Below are 23,178 nucleotides of genomic sequence, written 5' to 3'. Positions count from 1 at the left end.
GCCCTTCCCTGCCCCTCCACTCCTGCAAGCCTGTCTTCTCCACACCCTTCAACCTTGCCTCTCCTTCTCTCCATCCTCCCTTGCTCTCACATTCCCTTCCTGCTCCATCACGCTGATCGCATCAGCTCCCTACCCCCATTTCCCTAAGACAATTGCATTAGTGTATCAACGACCCATAGCATCATCTACGTGGTTAAAAACATGACACTGAAAAGAGATCTTTAAAAATGGCTGCATGCACCTGTGCACATCCATGTATAGAGGTGTGTGACATGAGCCCCACACAGAATCCCAGAGCTGAACACTACCGATCTGTGGGACAATTTGGATCCATATCCAAACGTTGTGGTTGGCCGTTATCTCTACCATGGACCAAACTCAATCCTGGGATCTGAACACCCCCGCATCCGAAATTACCTCCTTTGGCCCATCACCAATTTCAGTCCTGACAGCTACCAGCAGTTACAGCATTCTAGTATCACATCAGTCTTTGTTGTCCCACTCCATGGGGTGTGACTATTTGACCCCTCACCACTTAAACTGAAAGAACCAATCAAAGTGAGGTGTCCACTAGCCAACTGGGAAAAGCAATAAAGAATGCTTTTCTGAGGAACTGCTAGGTACCTCACAAGCAGCTGTAAATTATTTTTCTAATTCAAGGCCCATCATTAAGGAAAATTGAAAGATGTTCCACAAAAATCTAGTATTGCTTTTCCTGGGGACATTGGTAAGCAACAGCACAAGTGAACTGCATGTTTCTGGTATTGCTGAAGAAGCTAAGTATTTAGGACCCTAATTTTAAAGGCATTTAGGCACCTAAAGATGCAGCTAGGTGCTTAGTGTGATTTTTCAAAAGCATGTACGTGCCTAACTCCCAATGAAGTGGGATGAAAATCCTTCTAGAAGCATATCAGTATCTTTAAAAATCTGGCCCTAAGTTACTTTTGAAAATGGGACATAGGCCCCTAAGTCACTTAGGTGCTTTTGAAAATTTTGCCGTAAATCTCCACCACAGCTATAGGTGAATGTTTGCTGTTAAATACAAAGGGAATGTTTGCGGGCATGTGAACATAAGCAGGTAAACTCTGACTTTCTGAACACTTAATAGCTACATTTGTGTTCGCCAAAGCTGGTATCTGGTCCTGAGTTCAAAATCCTCTAGAAATCTGAAATTTGCTTTTGTGAAACTTTCTGAAGATTCTGGGTGGCCCCCGAGACCTTTGTAAAATATGGGTTCTCCTGCATTGTGCGCACACACACACACACACACGCTCAACGCACAAAGCAGGCTGATTTCCCCCCCCCCCCCAACGCACACACACACGTACTCATGCCTAGCCTTAGAAAACCTGGTGTCCCAAAAGAGACTGAATTATGGCATCCCCCTATGGGGCCAGAGATGGGACACTTACTTCTGGTTGTGGGCCACAGTCTCTGGTCTGCTCTGTACACTTTGTACTGCTCATGTAGGGCAAAGTGGACGGATTTCATTTAGAAATGTCCCTTTGAGAAGGGAAACTTCCTGCTAGTGCAAACCTGGCACAGATGGGTCCCTTGCCAGCCACCTTCCCCTGCACCCGCACAGGAGAGGGGAGAGGGCATGGTGGGGCATGCCTTCTCCATGCTAATCTTCTGCTGGCCTAAAACCCCTCAGGGCCCTTAGGCCAATGGCATAAGTTGGGGCCAGGCTGGCACTGCATCAGGAAGTCTTAACTAGCTCCTAGAGAACCCTGCATTTAACAGAGCTCAGATGCAGGCGGAAATTGATCCCAATGTCTCTTGCGCCTTGGTCACCTCTGAGGGACCTTTAAAGTGCCCCTTGATGCCTGCCAGTCTGACACCCACACTCTCTCTCTCTCTCTCCCTTCTGAGGAATGACTCCATCCACATCCGTACTCCTTTAGCTATACTAGGAAATGTACACTACTCAAAACCTTTGTGCAGGACAATTCTTGACACTAATGTCTCATTCCATGAGTATTGTTAACATGAATGCCCAGAAACTGCCCACTTACAGTACAGTAGCTCTGTACTATCAAGCAAAGAGAACAAGGTTAGACTTAGCGTAACAAATGGGTTATTGAAAACATGCTAGAGAAATATTTTCAACATTAATTTTGAAAGCGTGAGGTAAAACTGTTATTGGCAACGAAGGCCTTTAGACAATGCTTAGTAGCTTCTGTTACTGTGTCTTTCTTAGTAAAAGACACCAGCAAATCTCAGTCGGTCTGTTTTAACCGTTCAAACTTTTGCCCTTCCCCGTCTCAGCAAAATTTCAGAACTCCACCTAACCTGATCTTTTCAGCTTTGGGATAGAAATTGGAGCCAGAATGTGCCTCCAAAGTCAATACTGTGCATCTGGAGCTTCCAAAAAGAATGAAAGAAAAAAAGAAAAATAATGAGAATTAAAAATATCCCTCAAGTTTACAAAGAAACTGCTACTTTGATGCCAAATATTTTTAAGGCTTTGAAAAATTGACTTTTCTTTTTTAAAATGAGCCTTTTTTGGTAGTTGAAATACATTTTTAGTGGCTCTATTAGTCCGCACTACAGTATCATGAACACTGGCTGCCAATCCTAAAACTGAATCGTGGAAAGAGACATAGAGGGGATTAAAAAAAAAGGGGGGGGGGAGGGGAAGGAGAGACACCTGGGGAAAGCAAAATTTTCTGCAAAGGTTCTGGGGGGCTGGAGGGAGGGATTTATGTAATTTCTTCTTCATCTTCATCTTTTGGAGAAAAAAAATGGAGCAACCCTTCCACCTGAATGGGAGAGCGTTTCCTGGAGAGCGTGGGGAGAGCAGCGAGAGGGGTTTAGTAGAGTCCGCATCCACGCAGGTTGTTGGCGATGATGACATCCGTAACAGCATCAAAGACAAACTGGATGTTGTTGGTGTCAGTGGCACAGGTGATGTGCGTGTAGATCTCCTTGTTGGGGGACTTGTTCTTGCTCTCGTACTGAGATTGGATGTAGGACACGGCCTCGGTGAAAGAGTTAGAGCCTATGAGAGAAGCCAAGAAGAAAGGAAAGCACGCTTTAAAACAGTCCCAAACATCGGGCCCAAATCTGCTTCAATTGAAGGCAATGGGAATTTAGTAGCATTGTATCATTGTTCTAACATGGCTAGTTCTTTCTGGGTACCCTAAGCAACAATCTATGGGTCTGACCCTCCTCTCACTTGCAAGAGTGAAGATAATAGGGTTACACTGATGTAAAATTAGCACGGGAGCAGGTGCTTTCCTGACTGAGACACCATTCCACTGTGTGATCCTAATGACATTTTCTTTCTGGATTACTGGTACCTTGTACGATCGTGCATGAAAGTAAAATGGACAGGATAGTGGGCGGCATAGAGGTTGAGGGCAATGAGCATTGAAGTCATTTTAAAGAGGGAAGCAGAAGGAATTCTGTATAATCTTGCCAAAGAGCAGTGATTGTCCAGAAAAGTGGATGCGATTCGAGCTGGCCAATGTTTTCCAAATTTTGATTTTTTTGATAACATTTTTAATCAACGTTTCCAATTTCAAAGCCAGGATGAATTGTTTGCAAAAATGTTCATGAAAAATTCAGCCCATTTTTTTTTTACCTTCTCTACAGCTGGTCAAAAGAATTCAAAATTTCTGTGGAAAAAATGTCATTCACGTTTAAAATGTCAATGAAAAAGTGGATGAATTTTCACCCCCAAATTTCCCATTTTTCAATCAGTTCCAGAAATTGTTCATCATCACTGCAGTGACATCTGCTTGCGGAAATAGAGCTTAGATTGTGTCAAATAAATCACAAGGGTTTACACCTCTTCTCTAGCCAAATGTCTGTGACAAAAGCCTATTATTTGCTTCTACAGATTTTGTTTTAAATAGAAGCAGGAGTATGCAGAAAATAATAAATGTTATTTTTTCATTCTTTTGCTGGCCAGATTCTATGTTAGATAATTACATTCTTTGGATGTACATTTCCACTTGGACGTGAACTTGGATACAATAGTCTTGATTTCTTGTCCTGAACTGGTGTGCCGCAGTATACTGCGGCTGTGTATCGTCAAACAGCAATTTCACTAACTCCCAGAGGTAACTGCATTTCATTGCTGGGCAGGGGTGGAGAGGAATAATTCCACTGTTTCAAGTCAGTGAAGCACTCAGGATTCCTTCTGGATTGAAGGTGCTTTATAAATGTGAACTATTATTACATGTTGTCAGAGAAGGGCCTGCACATGGCTGAGTTTTGCTTGAGCAGGGGCTAAAGCTCTGATTCAATAAAGCACTTAAACAAGTTAATGAATTCAATGGAACTTAAGCATGTGCTTAAAGTTGAGCATGTGCTTATGTATAATGCTGGGCAGAGACAGACTGCTGAATCGGGGCCTCTGTAAGGCTTGCAGGACTGACCATAGGTTTTGTTTTGTTTTGTTTGTGCCAATAAAAATATGTGCATTTTTTTATAAAAAGAAAACTTGTCAGTAGGATGCAGAAGGAAGTAGCCACTGGACTCCCACTGAGGGCAATAGGGGATAAAGTACTGTGACTCATGATCAAATGTGCCCATGTCACCCTGTCACGGCTTTACCAAGGATTGTGGATTAGTTGAAAGCATGGGTAAATTAAGGAGAAAGAAACTGACAGTGCCTTAGAATACAACGGCCCCTTTGTGGACGCATTCTTCTAATAGTTCTGTGCCAGTCAGCAGAACTAATGCACATTTGGATCTTCATTGTAATAAAAGCATTTTGTGTAACCAACTCTTGATCTTAAAACCCTCTTGTTTGATTTCTGCGCTCCTCAATGAATTATGTAGCAGCAGAGCCCCCTTCCGTTTGAACACTGCTTTTTCACCATGCCACAAGGCCAACTTGCAGGTGTTTCTTTGGTGGGTTGTTTTCTGTGGCATTTGCGAGATGAATGTTTGAGGACACGAATAAGCTTCTCTCATCCACATCTTCACTTTGGCCCTAAAGTCCCAGTTCAGCAAAGCACTGAAGCCTGAGCTTAACTTCAAGCATGTGCTTAAATCCCAAAACATGTGCTTAAAGTGAAGCACATATTTAGGTGCATTGCTGAATTGGGTCCTGAGCGAGGCGCCTACCTTCTAGCGAGATGTTAACATGGTCACGTAGAACCAATGTCCTGACTCCTATGCCATTCCTCTCCTGGCTGCTGGCACAGGGGCTGCGGATGGCAAAAAGGAGTGTGGCTGAGGTTCCCTTACCTCCTGGCAGTTCCCAGCTGCCAGAAAAGTGCTTCGAGGCTGAGAGTGACTGGTGCAATTTAGAACAGTCTTGAGGGTCCTCTAAGTTCTGAGAGGGACTGGCATGGTTCCCAGCCAGGCCCAGACTTGGGATGCTACAAGAAGGCTTACAGCCACATTTGTTTTCCTCCCTCTTAGTTGGTGGAGGCCTGAGCAGCCACAGACAATCTAGCCATTAGTATCTGTCATAACTATAAAGGGAAGGGTAACAGCCCTCCTGTGTACAATACTATAAAATCCCTCCTGGCCAGAGACTCCAAAATCCTTTTACCTGTAAAGGGTTAAGAAGCTCAGGTAACCTGGCTGACACCTGACCCAAAGGACCAATAAGGGGATAAGATACTTTCAAATCTTGGTGGGGGGAAGGCTTTTGTTTGTGCTCTTTGTTTTGGGGGTTGTTCGCTCTTGGGACTAAGAGGGACCAGACATCAATCCATGCTCTCCAAATCTTTCTGAACAAGTCTCTCATATTTCAAACTTGTAAGTACAGCCAGGCAAGGCGTGTTAGTTTTATCTTTGTTTTCTCAACTTGTAAATGTACCTTTTGCTTGGGCGTTTACCTCTGTTTGCTGTAACTTTGAACCTAAGGCTAGAGGGGGTTCCTCTGGGCTCTTTAAGTTTGATTACCCTGTAAAGTTATTTTCCATCCTGATTTTACAGAGATGATTTTTACCTTTTTCTTTAATTAAAAGCCTTCTTTTTAAGAACCTGATTGATTTTTCCTTGTTCTAAGATCCAAGGGGATTGATCTGGACTCACCAGGAATTGGTGGGGGGAAAGGGAAGAGGGGGGGAATGATTAATTCCTCCTTGTTTTAAGATCCAAGGGGTTTTGGATCAGTGTTCACCAGGGAGTTGGTGGAAGAGTCTCTCAAGGCTACCCAGGGAAGGGAGTTAGCCCATTGGGAGTGGTGGCAGCGGACCAGATCTAAGCTGGTAGTTAAGCTTAGAAGTTTTCATGCAGGCCCCCACATCTGTACCCTAAAGTTCAGAGTGGGGAAGGAGCCTTGACAGTATCTAATTCGTTCCTGTATTGAGATTCCTTTAGCATGAAAGACTCTCTATAAAACTAAGTTCTATTCTGTTCTAATTTCCCTACTATTGGCATCACCATGTAATTAGAAATAGCTATAAGAATTCCTTAAGAGGGGGGCATTTCTGTGGCAACGTAAGTCATTCTACAATATGCCTAAACATTCATAATCACCTTAGAAGTTCATTCAAAATTGCCCCGATGGACTTTGAGCTTTGTTGGCTGAAATGTTTAGTTAGCGAGATAACTAGCTTTATCTACTGGCTGGATTCTTTCCTGTATCTCACAACCCCCATCCCCAAATAAATATCTGATCCTTCTCTGAGAGTAAGCTGCAGAATTTCTCTTGAATCACAAAGGGAGCAGTTCAGCTCAATATTAATGTACCGTTTGGCACAGCGAAGGAATGAGAGATTCTCTCTGCCCATTCATGGTGGGAATCAAGTGCTCAGCTCTGTTTTGTAATTTATTGGCGTGCCCCAGAATTGTGATGCTCTTGGTACACTCGGGTTCGCAACCACGCTGACTGACAAAGAGATCTGCCTTTCTGTCTGTCAGCTTGATTCAGCCGGATGTCTCCAGCCACACTCAATAATTCATTACTATAAAAGTTGATTTTTATGCCGGCTTGGAATTTTAATGAAGGTTTGTGGAAGACAGTGAGATACGGAGTGGAGCAGCAGAGCGCAACTACCGACTTTGCAGGAGGAAGCGTTGCCAATCATCAGATGGTCAGACGAGAGGCAGTCAGGCAAAAGAGGCGCTTCCTGCATGCTGTTCTGTTGCAGCACTTCAGTGCTGATCTCCAGGATAAGCTAATGTCCATCTTCATTTAATATTAAGCACGTCTGCATCAAAAGGCTTAGTATCAGCAGGACAACTGCCCCGACTGACGCTGGGGACCTCCAGAGCTCGTGACAATCTGCTACGGGCTGAGCTAAAGAGCTCCAGCTCGGTGACTGGTGGCTGTAACAACACATATCCTCTGAGGACTGGGTTAGAGAGGGACCTGTAACACACTCACCAGTGGGCTACTGCAGCAGCAACCTGGAGGCAGTGTGGCCTAGTGGATAGAGCACTGAACAAGCACTGATTCTGCTACTGGTCTGCTGAGTGACCTTGGGCAGTCACTTCAGCGCTCTGTGCCTCGGTTTCCCTATCTGTTAATTGGAGACAATTATACTGACCTCCTTTGCAAAATGCTTTGAGATTTGTAGATTTTAAGGCAAGAAGGGCCCATTAGATCACCTAATCTGTCCTCCTGCATAACACACAATCTCCTGATGAAAAGCACTACATAAGAGCCAGGTATTGGTATTCTAATTATTAATGCCTGGCATATGAAAACGGAGTTGGCTGTCTGAATCAGGGGAAACGGAGTGGCCTTGTGCTATGGACTCATTGGCTTTATTTGTCGATGGCATGCCATGTGTCTTCTATACTGTGTGTCCATCAAGCTGTAATTACTTTTTTATTTGTTGGTTAATAAGCCAGTTGAGTCTTTTCTGGGGAATCACAGTGCTCACGAGAGGTGTCATATTCCCAAGTGGTTATACAACCACTTATTCACAAACAGCACAGGTTCTTCAAACCTCTGCCAAATTGCCCAACCAATGAGCCTCAAGAGGCGGGAGCTTCTAAAGGCGGGAGCCGAGTACCATCTCCATGCTCATTCAGGCCGTGACCTTCCCTCTGAAACTGCCAACAACAGGTCAGCTAGTGGCAATTGTGGTTATTTTAGTGATAGTGATGACTTGTCCCCTAGGGACTTGGCTTAAACCAATCAACACATTTTACATGGGCCACTCACTGAACAGCTGTCAGACAGTGGAAGCTGCTGGGAGCTGATTCTGCAGCCTTTATTCAAAGAAAACGTCCACTTGAAGTCAACGGGAGTTTTGCCTAAGGGTTGCAGGATTGGCACCTTTATCATCATTGCCTGAGATGTACCTTAAAAACCAACAACTTTGATTTGAAAAGCTGCATATCCCATTACCCTGAGCCACCTGTCTCTTTGCTGGGCATTGGTGTGCACATGGTTTAAAAAGGAACCCTAGTTTCTCATTACCTGTGTACTCCGGAAAGCAGATAGTCAATGGAGATTTCTTAATTTTCTTCTCAAATATGTCCTTCTTGTTTAGAAAGAGGATGATGGATGTGTCTGTGAACCATTTGTTGTTACAGATGCTGTCAAACAGCTTCAATGATTCATGCATGCGGTTCTGCAATATAAAGGAGAGAGCATATCAGGCTAAAGACGGTGACCGCATGGTGTTCAACATGTAGGGAAATCTAAAATATCTAAATTGAGGAGGAAAAAAAAATAAAAACTACAGTATATGTAATAAATTTATGTATACATACAGGTGAACATATACATACACAGATGCAATCCCTATGATATTTGACATACAGTTAGTAACAAGGGCATTTCATTACATAGAGCTGTTTATTTTGCATAGAGTATAGTTTACAGGATTTCAGCTCATATAAATGATCATGCACCATGCATGTAGGGGGAAGCTACTTCTGCCCTTTGGTGAGATCTATGTGTAGGTGCAGGTCATGCAGATTTTTTAAAATGTTCTTGTTAAAATTTTTCACTTCATTGTTGTGTGTGTATGGCACACAGTTGGTTGGATACATTAACCAAGGACTGGTGAGATCCTTGAATTAATCCAGAGTTGGAAGCAGACAGCAAGGTGACATCTTCTCGTTATTGATCTTGCCGTGACCTTTGCCTTGTTTTGTTATTTTGTTTAGTGGGTTTGCTTTTTTTTTTTTTTAGTGGGGGCTTCTTTGGAAGATGGCTCAACAAAAAGTGTCTAGCAAAGAAATTTTTTTTAAAGAAAATAAGAAAAAAGGGGGGGAAAATCCTATAACAGAAGGTACCTAAGAACAACCAAACTACAAGTCAGCAGATTAACCCGTTGATGTTAGCTCATGCCTCACGGAAGAACATTAGCTTGTTTGCCAATAAAGGAACCACGCGTTCAAATACACACACAGGGGGAAGGCAGCTTTTTAGTTATAGGTCATGCAATGACAAAAAGATACAGAAACAGATAAAACAAAAGAAATTAAATGTATTGGTTAGGAAGTTGCAAAGTCCGCCACGTGGTCTATGGTGGTGGAAGGAGCTCACGGCAAAGTCAACCAGTAGTGTCATGTTCCCCTGCTGCTTTCAACTCTTAACTCATTTTTCTCGGTTCAAGAGAAGCTTCATACCTGCCAAATTTGGTGGGTCTCTCAAAATCTCATTTTTTGGCCTTTGTTTGGTTAGATAAGGTCAGACGGCCGAGGAAAAGTTGTGAAGGTTCTGAGGCTTGGTGCTGTTTGGAGCGAGAGGCCGAAGCCGGAATGCGCACGCCGGTTGCGCGGCCACCTCCCAACCGGGAACGGGATAGCAGAGAGAGCAGGCATAATGAGGACGAAGCACACCCAAAGAGTCATGGGATTATCAAAGGCAAATCAGGTTACAGACCAGACCACTTGCTTGGTTTTTGTCATTGGGAGCACCTCAGAGAATGCACCCCCGGTCCACCAACACTCATACAAGACTAGCAACTGGTACAACGAACACAGGGAATAGGCTAGATACAAAAGTGGTACATAATCTCATCCGTTAAATTGTTTCGGTGGTCGGTGTGGCACAGCCCATCTGCATGTAGCCACACAGAATGACTTGTATAGCACATGTACAGTGGGCCCTATTCAGCAGCCACTGCTTGTCTACATCTCCTGCTGAGGCTCATGCATAAGTGGCTGCATCGTTGACCCCAGTGTTTTATTTATTAGCACTTTCCTTTTTATCGCTGCACATCCTTTAATGATCACTGAACATTTTATTTAGATACAGATGATTCCGTGGACAAGGGAAATATTTGAACCTGTGATCAGATATAGCATCAAATGAAGTACTAGAACTGCAACGTTACTGTTTTACTGATACCACATATCTTTGATTAGAAGCTGTGGCTTCTATTAAATTGGTTCGCTTTCCCCTCCAGCTTGTATCGTAATGACGTGGGTGAAGAGGTGGCTACACACTTAATCATTAATTTATTTATTGAACTCTTTTGTTTTTCCTGGATCCTTGAAGATGCTAGTAAGATGGCATCTTGCAATTTAATGGTGTACGCTGCAAGAAAACAGTCAACACCCTTTTGACCACCTGTGAATGAGTTGGTAGGTTTGCTTGCATATAATTCACCGTAGCACAGAAGGTCAGAACTACCCCATTTTCTTAGCTGGCTGAACCCTCATTTGTTTCCTTTTTCTTTTTAAAACCTCACCTGAGAGTACTGCACTATGCAGGTGCTCAGACCTCTCTTTTTACTGTGGGGTATGTAAGACACAGAGCACGGTTTCCCTTTGCCAGAGGTGGAATCAAAATCAGAAAGCTGTAGAAATCTGAAAAGACTTTGTTCAGATGACCCTTGGCTTTCTAAGACCCTTTGTGAGGGGGAAAGAAGAGGACGGAAGGTGGAAAGGGGCAGGAGCACAAATACACACAGTCACTTTTAACCAAATGTTGCAGAACATTATTTGTGCCATTCTCTACTATCCTTAACTGTTAAAACAAGATGCATACACAGCAAGATGTAAACACGGCTTCTGGGACATCAGAGACCAGACATTTCGGACTGTCATAATACTTACCCTTCTGTTCATCGTCTCATAATTAAAGACCAATCAGAACAGGTTAAAACAGGGGCATTTATACAGTACTGCAGTCAAAGCACATCAGGTAATATATGGTGAACACAGAAATCTTGGTTTCTAAACAGAGCAGAGGCCTTCTCATCAGGTGGACTTTTTCGCTAGTGCTGTCATATTCCCACTGTAGCCAGAGTGTTCAAAAATCCCATGATGATTTTTCCCCTTTAAATTTACATCAAAATGTGCAGGGAAATGGCACGCTTTCCTTGAGTAAGTAATTGATGTCATTGAGTCTTCACCATTACGTACATACAGCAGAAACAATTAAATGGCAAACCCCAGTAGAACACAGTACTTGCAATAAACATTCCTTTATATCCTACAAATTCCAGTGCCAGGATTGGACATTTCTCCTGGAGTCCCCAGAGTGAATGAAGCTAGTCTATTGTCTCCTCTGGGTTTGGGACAGCCTTCTCCCGACAATATCTAAGATCTGTTTTCTGGCTCAGTATTGCCACTATTCTCCTGAGCTTTCCCTTTCCACCCACTGTCTCAACTCTGCTTCTCTTGTAACGATTGGGGCAAATACGGTCGTTCTCACATAAGTTAAGGGCTGGGGAACCATGACATTTCCCGCTGTCTGACTCCTCTTAATATTTCCACCTCTTTACCACATTGTGCCTACTTCTAGATGCATTTGCTTTGTCATTTTGGTGGAGCAGGAAGGAAAGACAGTCTTCTAGCCTCTCCCACCTTGTTTCCTGCCAGCGGTTCTCAAATGCAGCAGGTGATATTTCTTATTTTCTGCTCTGGGGGCAAAGAAGAGGTGATTGCTTCTCTGATCTTGCCACTGTCCTGATCCGGACTACTGTGCATCAGTACTTCTCTTCTGCTCCCCACTGTATAGCTTCTAGTTAGATTTTCTACAGATGCCAAAGATCCTTGAAACTTGCTCTTTGCTTCTAAGCAAATGGATGACTGGTGCAATTTGCACATTTATAGCCAGGAGAGCACATTGACCATATCATTCCGTGAGTGCCAGTTTCTATAGGTCCAACCCTAATGCACAGCTAAGGTCAACAGCACCAAGTGGTGAGCATGTTACACATTCAGCAACCAGGGCACCAACGGTATCTTCATATACCAGCTAGATACAGAGGAACTAAACAACAGTTTAATTCCAGAGGCAGCAAAGTGTACCACGCGCATCTGCCTTTTCCCCTCTAGCATGTACAAGGGGGAACTGAAGAGGATATTATAGGTTCACATGGTAGATCCCATGCCACCATTGTCTTAAAAAGTGTCATAGGGAGCAATAAAAATCCCCACCTGCTATGGTCCATTCCAGTGTTGTATATGAATGTTGCTAGTGGGTTTTTCCCCTACCCGTTACCTGGGATTTGGATAAGGCCTTGGGGTTTTTTTCATTTCATTGTCTTGTGAAGACTAAAAAAGTCATTGACCTACCACAGTGAGAGCCTGACTAGGCAAGGATGTCCACTGAGCTGCTCAGTCCCTTAGCAACTGAGTATTGCCATCTTTGTATTGTTTATTCAGTACTGTGGTAGCAACTCGCAGCCCTAGTGAGGGACTAAGTAGATGTATATTGCCCACTGTAGGCCACTGTGTGAGACCCATCTTACCATTTGGAGGAAAGCTTTTGTGAACTGTGTATGGGAGGCTTTAGGGGAAAACTTGGCATAACATTTCATTTTGCTTTGCTGTCTCTACCTATGGTGTATGTATGAAACCAATGGAATTCCACAGCATTCTGGATGTCTACTCCTACATTTCATCCTTCTGCTCTGGAGTGCCTTGCACAGTCAGGTCATGGGTTGGACCATCATACGAGGAAGGCTTTGGATGTGCTGACAGTGGAGCAGTGCCTGGCTGAATTCAGGAAGTTCAGATTGGCTACATATGCAAAGCTTGGATTGGTACTTGAATGTAGGTCTAGAAATCTCATGAGAAGAAACCTTCTCATGAGATTATTAGTTCAGGCTGAGCTGGACATGCAGAAGGACTAGCCTTTCTTCTGGTTTTCATGTATTTCTTACTGTTCCTGCCTGAAAATACAGAAGTGGAGAGCAACAGAGGGTCCTGTGGCACCTTTAAGACTAACAGAAGTATTGGGAGCATAAGCTTTCGTGGGTAAGAACCTCACTTCTTCAGATGCAAGGGTCTTGCATCTGAAGAAGTGAGGTTCTTACCCACGAAAGCTTATGCTCCCAATACTTCTGTTAGTCTTAAAGGTGCCACAGGACCCTCTGTTGCTTTTTACAGATTCAGACTAACACGGCTACCCCTCTGATACTTGACAGAAGTGGAGAGGCGTCCCTTACCGAAAATTAGGACAGTACTATAAAGCAGTGGTCTCAAATACCACAGCGCATGCTAGGTGCTGTGATAACAGAGAAGAGTGGCGTAGTTTTAAAACAAGGGTCATGACAAGTATATTAAAAATGATCAACTTTTCTGAACTTCAAGCAAGGTTTCACTTTGAGGGGAAGGTTCGGATCAGTTCTTATTTTATCTGCACTCATTTGCCCATTCCTATTTGACAAGGTTCCACAATGAACTTGTTGCTTAAGGGCTGGCTCTCCAGTGAGATGGCCACTACAAACTTCTTGGGTTCAGTCTTCTTCATCTGATAGGATTGGCCTGAAACTGGAAGCTGCCTGGAATGTCTAGCTCACTGACAGAGCGACCTTAAGGGGCTGCTGCTTTAAACGCCTGGTTGCCAATTTGAGCCCAGTGAGAGAAATCTAGGATCTTCATTAGAGACTGCTTGTATTGTAACTATAATTTTGTCCACATAAAGTACAGTTTTATTCAGAAAAGTATAAAATGGCATGGTGAGTTCTCATGATTATTGTCAATGATATGCTCGGCTTACAAGGAAAAAATATTTTTTCCAAGTGCCATCTTTGCTAACGTGTTTTAAGACCTCACACACGAGCTGGGTTCTTTCTCATGTATCATCACCAGTAATAAAGATTTTGCCCTTAGTGACATCTGTGCAATCTCAGTGCCTTCAATGGTTTTGCACAGGTTTAAGTGACGGGGTTTCTATAGATGATGTGCAAGGAAGAACACAATCCAGTTTACTTTCTTAACTGTGTTGTCCTTGTGCTAACCAGCATGAAATAGTAAAAGCTCATTTTTGTCAGTAAAGGCAGATGATGTGACTGATGCACACAGGGGCTAAATCACCTGACCTAGGCGATGCCATTTACACAGTTAGTTTTAACGCTGAACTATACTTTAAGGAAGGAGATTGTGGTGACTAAAGCTGTAGGTGAAATTGTTCCTGACAGAATGGTAGGGGTGAAATTGACTGAGGCCCATCTGTCAGCAGATGCTGCTGTATTTTCAGCACACCACTTGCATAGGAGATCTGAGTTAGGGAAGTAGCAGGGCCGAGGATACTGACTTTGTTATTTTCTTATTTCACTATTTGTGTTTGAACTCAACAGGAGTTGTTTATTTAGGCTAAACAAGAGCGTCATCTGCATTTAATTTGCCCTTTGTTTGCAGTGTTGTTGTAGTTTGTTTGCAGGATTGCCAAGACCCGAAGAAGAGTTGTGTAGAAGCTCGAAAGCCTGTCTCTTTCACCAGCAGATGCTGGGTCAGTAAAAGATGTTACCTCACCCACCTTGTCTCTTTAATGTGCACTGACAACTGTCCCGTCAAACGATCAGAATCTGTGTCTTTTTTCCTGTTGCCCAGAGTACCACGGAGTGAATTGTGAAATGAAATTTACATAGAAAAAAATCCCAGAACAGCACCTCAAATTAATCCCAAACTAATATTCTTAACAAAGAGAGTGTGGTGCAACTGGGATTACAGAAGCTGCTGTTCCTGCCTACATTGGGGGTTCAGAAAATATAGTCTGAATTAAAGACCTAATACAACACTAGTAAGGCTCCCATTGAGAATCATCATTGTATTTCTGTTCTCTGTTAGAGAGGTCATTGATGTGTCTGTAAGTATGGATGGTGTGGGGAGCAACAAACATTAAGTAATATACCCTCACAACACTCCTGTAAATCAATGTTATCCCCATTTTATAGACAGTAAACCAAGGTTAAGGCCAAAGCACTAAAAGTGGTCACTAATTTCAGGAGCTTCAGTTTTTTGGTGCCTAACAAGAGACAACATGGACCTGATTTACAGAAGTCCTGAGCATCCACAACTTCAACTGACATCTGACAACTGGAGGTAATCGGCACCTCTGTACCTCAGACCCTAGGCATTTTTGCTAATTGAGTCCTTCCTAACCTGCATATGCTCCTCCACATCGTGTGACTGGCAGATTTCCCATTCCAGAAGGGGCATCACCTTCTCAGTGGGTGAGTGTCTCTTGGGAGCTATGGAGACATGTGGTTCACAAACACACACAGAACAGAGTTGCTGTACCCTACTATTTTAGATCTACATAGCAGCTGACACTAATGTTATTACAGAAAATTGACCACAGAGTTGATGGGCAGGATTTTCAAAGAGCTTTAAGAGAATTAGATGCCCAATTCCCATTGACTTTCACCTAACTCCCTTAGACCCTTGAAAATTCTAGCCAATAGCTGTGATACTGGGATAGATACATAGGAAGCGGAAAACACATGTATAGGAAGGGTTCTTAGTTAATACAGATATTATAAATGTGCATCCTAAATGTTTTCCGGAGGAGTGTGGTGCAGTAGGGTGATTCGGAATCTCAATCCGAATCTGCAGATCTAGGGGGATGCAGATATGAGGATGTTAATAGACTAAATTCTGGTGTCAATGTAACCTAAACTCATACAATGCAGGATTTCAACAAGCAGGTGACCTCTTCACCAGAGTTCATGAATCTGACCTAGAAGATGTAAAATATCAGTGCCCAAAAAGTCTCTTCGTGAATACATTATTGACTGCAAATTACGAACTCTTTTCAAGTCCTTCCCCACCGTGTTATCCATTCTAACTTCTGATCCTTTACAAACAGGAAAAAGGGAATAAATGTTAGCGCTGCCTACAGAAACTGGTGACAATAGCGTCTCCATTGCATTGTTGCACATTGGGCATGCACAAAGCATTTAGGAAGCTCTGACTTTTGGTTCTTCAATGCTGGGCAAGACAAAACCTGGTTACTCCTACAACTTCTTGCCTTTTCTGTTATTGACATTCCATCTTCCCAAATGCACAGGTATCTTTCTTACTGCATGCCGTATAGCTGGTGAAAAGTGCTAGTGACTATTCTCTCACCCTTTATATGCCCATACATCGAACACACTCAGATTAATGGGAATGCCACACAATCATCCGGCAGCTAGTATATCCCGATTTCTCTTATTTTCAATTTCCATGCAGTTTTTCAGGCCTAGTATCACAGTGGGAAGTTATAGGAGATAATCCCATCCCCCATAAAACAAATTCCACCAGAGTTGAACAGTTCCCGTTTCACTCGGGAAAATGAATTTCTTTTGCATTTAGAAGCAGGTTACCCTGATAGCTTGAATCCACCTGAGGAATTTGTGGTGTTGCTACACCTTTGTGTATCTGGATGTTCCAAGTGCTGCTTATTGATTTCCTTAAGTTTGTTTTCAAAAGCACCTATTCACTGCTTATCACTCTACTCTCTGGGTTCAGGATCCTCTTTATGTATGTCCCATGGCATTTTGCACTGATCAACTTGAGAGAAAAGAAAACATTATAACTTAATCAGAGCAAGAAACTGTTACCTGGGTTAACTCCACCCTGGGCAATGGAAGACTTAATTTCCAAGGGTTGGGGGAAGAAAGGATCTGCACACCATTTCAGAATCAAGGGAAGACGTGTGATTAACAAGTCCATTGATTTGGTACAAGCCAATAAGAGTGTGAGTTGATCACTGAGCAACGGCAGGCTATGCAATAGGCCAGCGATGAAGTGTCGGGGCCTGCGTCGCCCCGTAAGCACTCACCGTGGTTTCGTCTTCATGGAGCACCTGATCGTAACCACTCAGCGCGACACAAAAAATGATCGCTGTGACGTCCTCAAAGCAGTGGATCCATTTCTTACGTTCTGACCTCTGACCTCCCACATCGAACAGCCTGTGCATGAAATAGGGACGTCTCTTCATTTATTCTTTATTAACAAAGGGAAAATATTAGTAATCCCTTTTGTATTTCTAAGTACTCATCCCTGGAGGGCTCCTAGCACAGGGCAACAGAGTCTGCAGCGACTCTCACTTCTTCCTTCTCTGAGGTTTGGAACCCCTCTCTCCCCAAAGAGGAGTTCTGCGGGCAGTAGTAGTTAGGGGAACCCATGACAGCATAAGCTCCTAAAGATTGTCCAGGGGCTTGGATGCTGTGTGGGATTTGTTGGCAGTGCATGGGCAAGGGGCCTCTCTGAGGACAGCTCTTGCTTTCCAGAGAGCCCTAGCAATCTGCATGTATCTTAAGTGATCTGTGGGTTTAAGAGGCCGAACTCCCAGTCTTGTTTTGTGTGTGTGTGTGTGTGTGTGTGTGTGTGTGTGTGTGTGTGTGTGTGTGTGAGAAACCTCCGTCTGCCCTGCACTCGAGAGTAGAATTACTGGCAAACTCCAGGAGCATCAGCGTGACTATCCCATGTAGACAACAAATGGCCGAATGTTTTTACCATATGCCATTCCGGACTGGAGCAGAGTCTGTTTATTCTTGTGTCACGTCTCCAACACAGGCAAGTACCAGAGGGTTCAGAGGAAAAGGCAAGGAACCCCATAATGGGCAAATGTAGAACAACCTGCTCATCAGGGAATTTTTTTCTAAACCAGCCATGAGTGGGTATGTGTGCACTGAGTGTACTCTGCCTCAGTTACAAACCATTTTACATACCATATGCTAGTACCCACAGAAATGCAGCCACCTCTGGGGTGGAGGATAGCAGCTAGTCAGACAAGCATACTGTGGGAGAGCTTTTGGCCAAGGTAATACGGTTGCAGTCATACAATGCTGATATTTGCACTGCCTGAAAATACAACAGTGGATTCACATCAGACTTACCTGAAGTGGAGGTTTTTGAATGTGAAATGGGTTTCTACAATGCCGGTTGTTTTGACCCTGGTTCGAAGTATATCCTGCTCTGTTGGCTGGTAGTCTGGAGCTCCGATTCGATCTAAGCTGTCTAGGTAGCTGTAAAAGGAAAAAAATCACTGGAGAGTAAGAAACACCTATTAATTGTTGTCAATCTCATTTTTCTGTGCTGTTTGTACTTTGGTTAAGGAAAAAAATCCTCTCTTGAAAAAAGACCAAACCCACTGTCTCAAGTAGTAGATCTCACACTAACCCAGAAGCAGGAAATGAAATGATCAGGTTCTGCTTGATATGATTCTTGATAAAGGGATTCCAATCTGTGAAATAAGTATTTTTGTTATTTTCTATTTGTACTGCAGTAGCATCTAGTGGTGATCAGGATCTCACTCTGCTTGGCACTCCACACGCACAACAAAAATGCTCTAAAGAGTTTCCAAATAGCTTTTTCTAAAACTCCACAGCATTTTCAAATGATGGTGCAGAAGACTATAGTAAAGCTCTCATACATTGCAGTGTTTTGGTCCATTACTGTAGAATACTGTTGTATTTTCTTATAATACTAATTTTTTTTTCAAATTGTAAGCTCTTTGCAAATGTCCTCTCCTGTATCTTTACAGCCCCTAGCCCATTGTGCGTACTCCTGTAATATAAATAATAACGATATAATGATGGGGGAAAGTGGGAAAAGAAAAGAAAGGCACAAAGAGCATATACAGAAGCCTAAGACTTAGACCAGGGAATTAAATGCCATATTTTCAAATACCTTTTATTTGGGTGCTTAATTTCAACACCAAAGTTTGAAAATTTTGTCTCATGTCACTGCCGGTGGCTTCATTTTACACGGCATGTGTATAAATGCCATTCACTAAGTGCTGGATCCTGCTAGGGGCTGCACAACCCGGGTCCAATCCACCAGCAAAGCACTTAAGTGCATGCAAACCACCTGAGTAATCCATTTAAAATCAATGAAGCTACTCATGTGCTTCAAATTGGGCACAAGCTTACAGGACTGAGCCCGACATATGTTCATCTAGTGAAAAAGAATTGTGTGCAACACTGCCTAGAAATAAGAAAGCTGGAAGCAAATCGATTGGCTTTTCTGAGGGAGAAGTTACTGACTCTGAATTGGCCTTGCAGAGTTATTTCATTTAGGAACCAGCTCAACGTCTGCAAAATGTTCTCTTTGAGGTAAGGAGATAGGTACAGTGGTTGCCATTAAACTTTTTACAATTTCACATTTTTGCCTACCCATCGTTCCTGAGGTATTGGTGGTATTCCCTTTATCTACCATAGGTAGCAATGCAAATACTGTGGTAGTGGAAATTACTTGCAATCAGCAGTTGGAAAGATTTTTATCGTGTCCACTTTATTATTTGGGCTAGTTGAAAAAACTTGATGGATATTTTTTTTTTGGACCAGCTCTAGTAGTTATCCCCATTGAAACCTAGGCACAGTGGGGCCTGAATCAAAGCCCATTGAAATCAGTGAAAAAACTCCTATTAATGTCAATGGGCTTTGGATCAGGCCCTAAGTAACTTGGCCAAGGTTGCATAGTGGGGGCAGTGGCAGAGATTGACATTGAATCTAGGTCTTCAGAGCCCAAGTGTCTTGCTCTAATCCTTAAGCCATAAGTAAAATAAAACCCAAACAGAATACACGGTGGTGGTGTAAGCAGAGCAAAAATAATGAAGGTGGTCAGACGAGATGATCGTCAAGGGTACAATTCTGAAAAGCGCCCAAGTCATTTATGAGCCCACTTTTGACAATTGGATTTAGGATCCTAAGTCATTGAGGTGCTTGTAACTGGGTTGGCACCCACCTCTCAAGTGCCCCCTTCTGGTTGGACGTGTCTGTGTTCTTTAGTTCTGGCGACCCCTTTCGATGGTTGTCAGGCGAGTTTGTCAGACACACAGTGCTCTGGCCGAGTCCCACTGTCTGCATGTTAATCAGCACAACCCCCTTCTGGGATATATGGTCCACCAGGGCCTATCTCTGTACCCCTTGGTTAGTGTCTCTCTCTAGCCCTCCATGGACTTTCGTCTTTAAGTAGTCCAGCACTGGTATGGGGCTGTATCCCCAGGGCTTCCTCCCTGGAGACACTATCTTCCTGCAGCCCTCCCCAGGCTCAGTCCGAGCAACCAGCCAGGTGCTCCCTCAATGCTCCCCCGGTTCCTGCTAGCAAACTCTGTGGCCCTGCTGCTCTTCCAGGCAGCCAAGCCTACAGTCCTTTCTCCTCCTGCTCCAAGCAGCAACTAACTACTGCGCTGCTCTGCAACTCCTTTTATATGGCCCTCCCAGGCCCTGATTGGCTGCTTCCCCTGCAGCCACTCTAGCCTGCTTGGAGGACCTCTCCACTGCTCCTTCCCTGGGATGGCTGTGGCAGAACCCTGAGGCCTCCAGGTCTTTGGGCCTAGTCCACCCCATCACAGTGCTTTAGAAAATTGTACCCAATTCTGGGCTTAAAATCTAGGAATGTTTGTCACCCTTGTCTCAAACCCAGGCCTACTGGGTGTTTGGGAAGTAGCCTTGGCCATCGTGCCACACCAACACACGAGAGTCCCTGGGTGGGCCATCTTCCAGGGCTCCACAACCTGCTTCCTGGCTGGCCACATGGTCTTGACCCTGATTGGCTGGTGACTATAGATGCACGTCCTGCTTCCCTTCTGGCTTTGTCTGAGCAATGAGCCATTGCCTGCTCATTGCTACTCAGACCCACCTGACCCTGCCTTACTGGCTTGTCACCTCGTTTGACCTGGGCCCGCCACCCTCCCTGACCCCGCCTTGCTGTACCTTCCCCTTGGATTGGATCTCCTGGGGATTGGACCCCTTGCGTGAACTCTGACCACTGATCGGGACTTCCCTTTGACCCTCCTGATTCCCGGGCATTACAAGCCTTCATCGTATAGCCTGGCTTAACACTCAAACCTGAGGCATACAGGTTCCATTTTTTTGTATTAAATCAACATCCCTTTCATTCAGGTGAAAATATCCATCGATCATTGGTTTCCTGAGCTGCCTATACCCATGATCCATTTACTCACCCAAACGTAGGTTGTAAGGTTTAAAATAATTCAGCCTGATCAAATGTAGCACATAGAAATAAGGTGAATTTAGTTTAGATGAAAATGTAATAAGTGTTTTCAGCACTCAGCTGTACCATGCGGTGAGATCTTTTCCATTGTCAGGTTGCACACACCGTAACTCCTGTTGAAGTTGATGTGGGTTACGTGTATGGATGAAGAAAGGGCCCCAGTGGAATTAGCAGAAAATGCCCAAGATGGGAAGAGAAATGGTGCAAGGTTGTGTAAGGAAAGGATCATGTCACCCAGAATGAATATGAATTTACTGCTGGGTGGAAGAAAGTTCAAGTCTGAGCCCTCCACATTTGGATGCACACAGAGTCTGGTTTGAGGGTCTCCCGCAATTTGTGCTAAATGTACCTTGTTGTACATTGAAGATTTTGTGAGTGGGTTTGGTGCTCATGGAAGAGGAGGACTCATAGCACTGATGTGATAGTACGTGAGCTTCCCCACGCAGCAATGCTGCCGCACTTCAAGTCTGACCTGTAACATCTTTGGCTGGTTAATTCTGGGTTCTCATATAACCTAATACACTTCAACCCCTGACCTGCAGCACATCCTGCTGGTCCAGCTGTAGGCACCTCATAAGGCTGTGCAAAAGTACCTGAAGCCATATTTGCAACACTCCCTGGTATTGCAATACTGAGCTACCACGCAACTCTACTCATGCACTCGTAACTGAACCTGAAACACCTCTCTTCCAGCCGTGGGCCTCTCTTCACACCAATAAACAAAGAAAACTGCAGAGCCAGCTATTTCTTCTACAGGGAAGGGAAAAAGAGATTAGGGCTGAAAGCCTGGCCCCACTGAAATCCCCATTGACTTCAGTTGGGACAGCATTTTACTTTGTCAGTTTCTAAATAACTGGAAAGTGTTCAGACTCTGGTGATGGTGGCCATATAAGTACCTAGATAAATAGATAAGGGCTGGGATTTTCAAAGAGCCTAAGGGAATTAGGCACCCAATGCCCATTGAAATTTGATGGGATTTGGCCATGTAACTCCCTTCTGCACCTTTGAAAATTTGAGCCAAGATGAATTCGTGGGTGCGTGTAAATCATGCTGAAGTGGTGTCATAACTATAAAGGGAAGGGTAACAGCTCTCCTGTGGACAGTACTAAAAATCCCTCCTAGCCAGAGACTCCAAATCCTTTTACCTGTAAAGGGTTAAGAAGCTCGGGTAACCTGGCTGACACCTGACCCCAAGGACCAATAAGGGGACAAGATACTTTCAAATCTTGGGGGGGGAAAGGCTTTTGTGTGTGTCCTTTGTTTAAGGGGTTGTTCGCTCTTGGGACTGAGAGGGACCAGACATCAATCCAGGTTCTCCCCATCTTTCTAAACAAGTCTCTCTTATTTCAAAATTGTAAGTAAAAGCCAGGCAAGGCGTCTTAGATTTACTTTGTTTTCTCAACTTGTAAATGTACCTTTTACTAGAGTGCTTATCTTGTTTGCTATACTTTGAACCTAAGACAGAGGGGGTTCCTCTGAGCTCTTTAAGTTTGATTACCCTGTAAAGTTATTTTCCATACTGATTTTACAGAGATGATTTTTACCTTTTTCTTTAATTAAAAGCCTTCTTTTTAAGAACCTGATTGATTTCTCCTTGTTTTAAGATCCAAAGGGGGTTTGGATCTGTATTCACCAGGAGTTGGTGAAAGGAAGGAGGGGGGGAAGGGTCAATTTCTCCTTGTTTAAGATCCAAGGAGTTTGGATCTGTATTCACCAGGGAATTGGTGAAAGGTTTCTCAAGGCTTCCCAGGGAGGGAATTCTTGAGATGGTGGCAGCGGACCAGAGCTAAGCTGGTAGATAAGCTTAGAAGTTTTCATGCAGGCCCCTACACGCCTTGCCTGGCTTTTACTTACAATTTTGAAATAAGAGAGACTTGTTTAGAAAGATGGGGAGAACCTGGATTGATGTCTGGTCCCTCTCAGTCCCAAGAGCGAACAACCCCTTAAACAAAGGACACACACAAAAGCCTTTCCCCCCCCAAGATTTGAAAGTATCTTGTCCCCTTATTTGTCCTTGGGGTCAGGTGTCAGCCAGGTTACCCGAGCTTCTTAACCCTTTACAGGTAAAAGGATTTGGAGTCTCTGGCTAGGAGGGATTTTTAGTACTGTCCACAGGAG

The 23,178-nt window shown here is 43.8% G+C and overlaps 1 protein-coding gene across 7 annotated transcripts in view; it reads right to left on the bottom strand.

Annotated features, from left to right (window-relative positions):
• Window positions 1-2,813: 2,813 nt before the first annotated feature.
• GNAO1 (G protein subunit alpha o1) overlaps window positions 2,814-23,178 on the bottom strand; it is a 271,207-nt gene continuing 250,842 nt past the window's right edge. For all 7 annotated transcript variants that reach the window (XM_065416742.1, XM_065416743.1, XM_065416744.1 and 4 more), the window contains 4 exons: window positions 17,940-18,068; window positions 16,880-17,009; window positions 8,342-8,495; window positions 2,814-3,001 (listed from right to left, as the gene is read on the bottom strand). In XM_065416742.1, the coding sequence (XP_065272814.1) occupies window positions 2,814-3,001; window positions 8,342-8,495; window positions 16,880-17,009; window positions 17,940-18,068 (601 nt within the window). The remainder of the gene's footprint in view (window positions 3,002-8,341; window positions 8,496-16,879; window positions 17,010-17,939; window positions 18,069-23,178) is intronic.

The sequence above is a fragment of the Emys orbicularis genome, chromosome 14 (assembly GCF_028017835.1).
Source record: "Emys orbicularis isolate rEmyOrb1 chromosome 14, rEmyOrb1.hap1, whole genome shotgun sequence".
NCBI lineage: Eukaryota > Metazoa > Chordata > Testudines > Emydidae > Emys > Emys orbicularis.
Note: the sequence above shows the minus strand (reverse complement) of the source record. Positions and strands in the feature narration are given on the sequence as shown.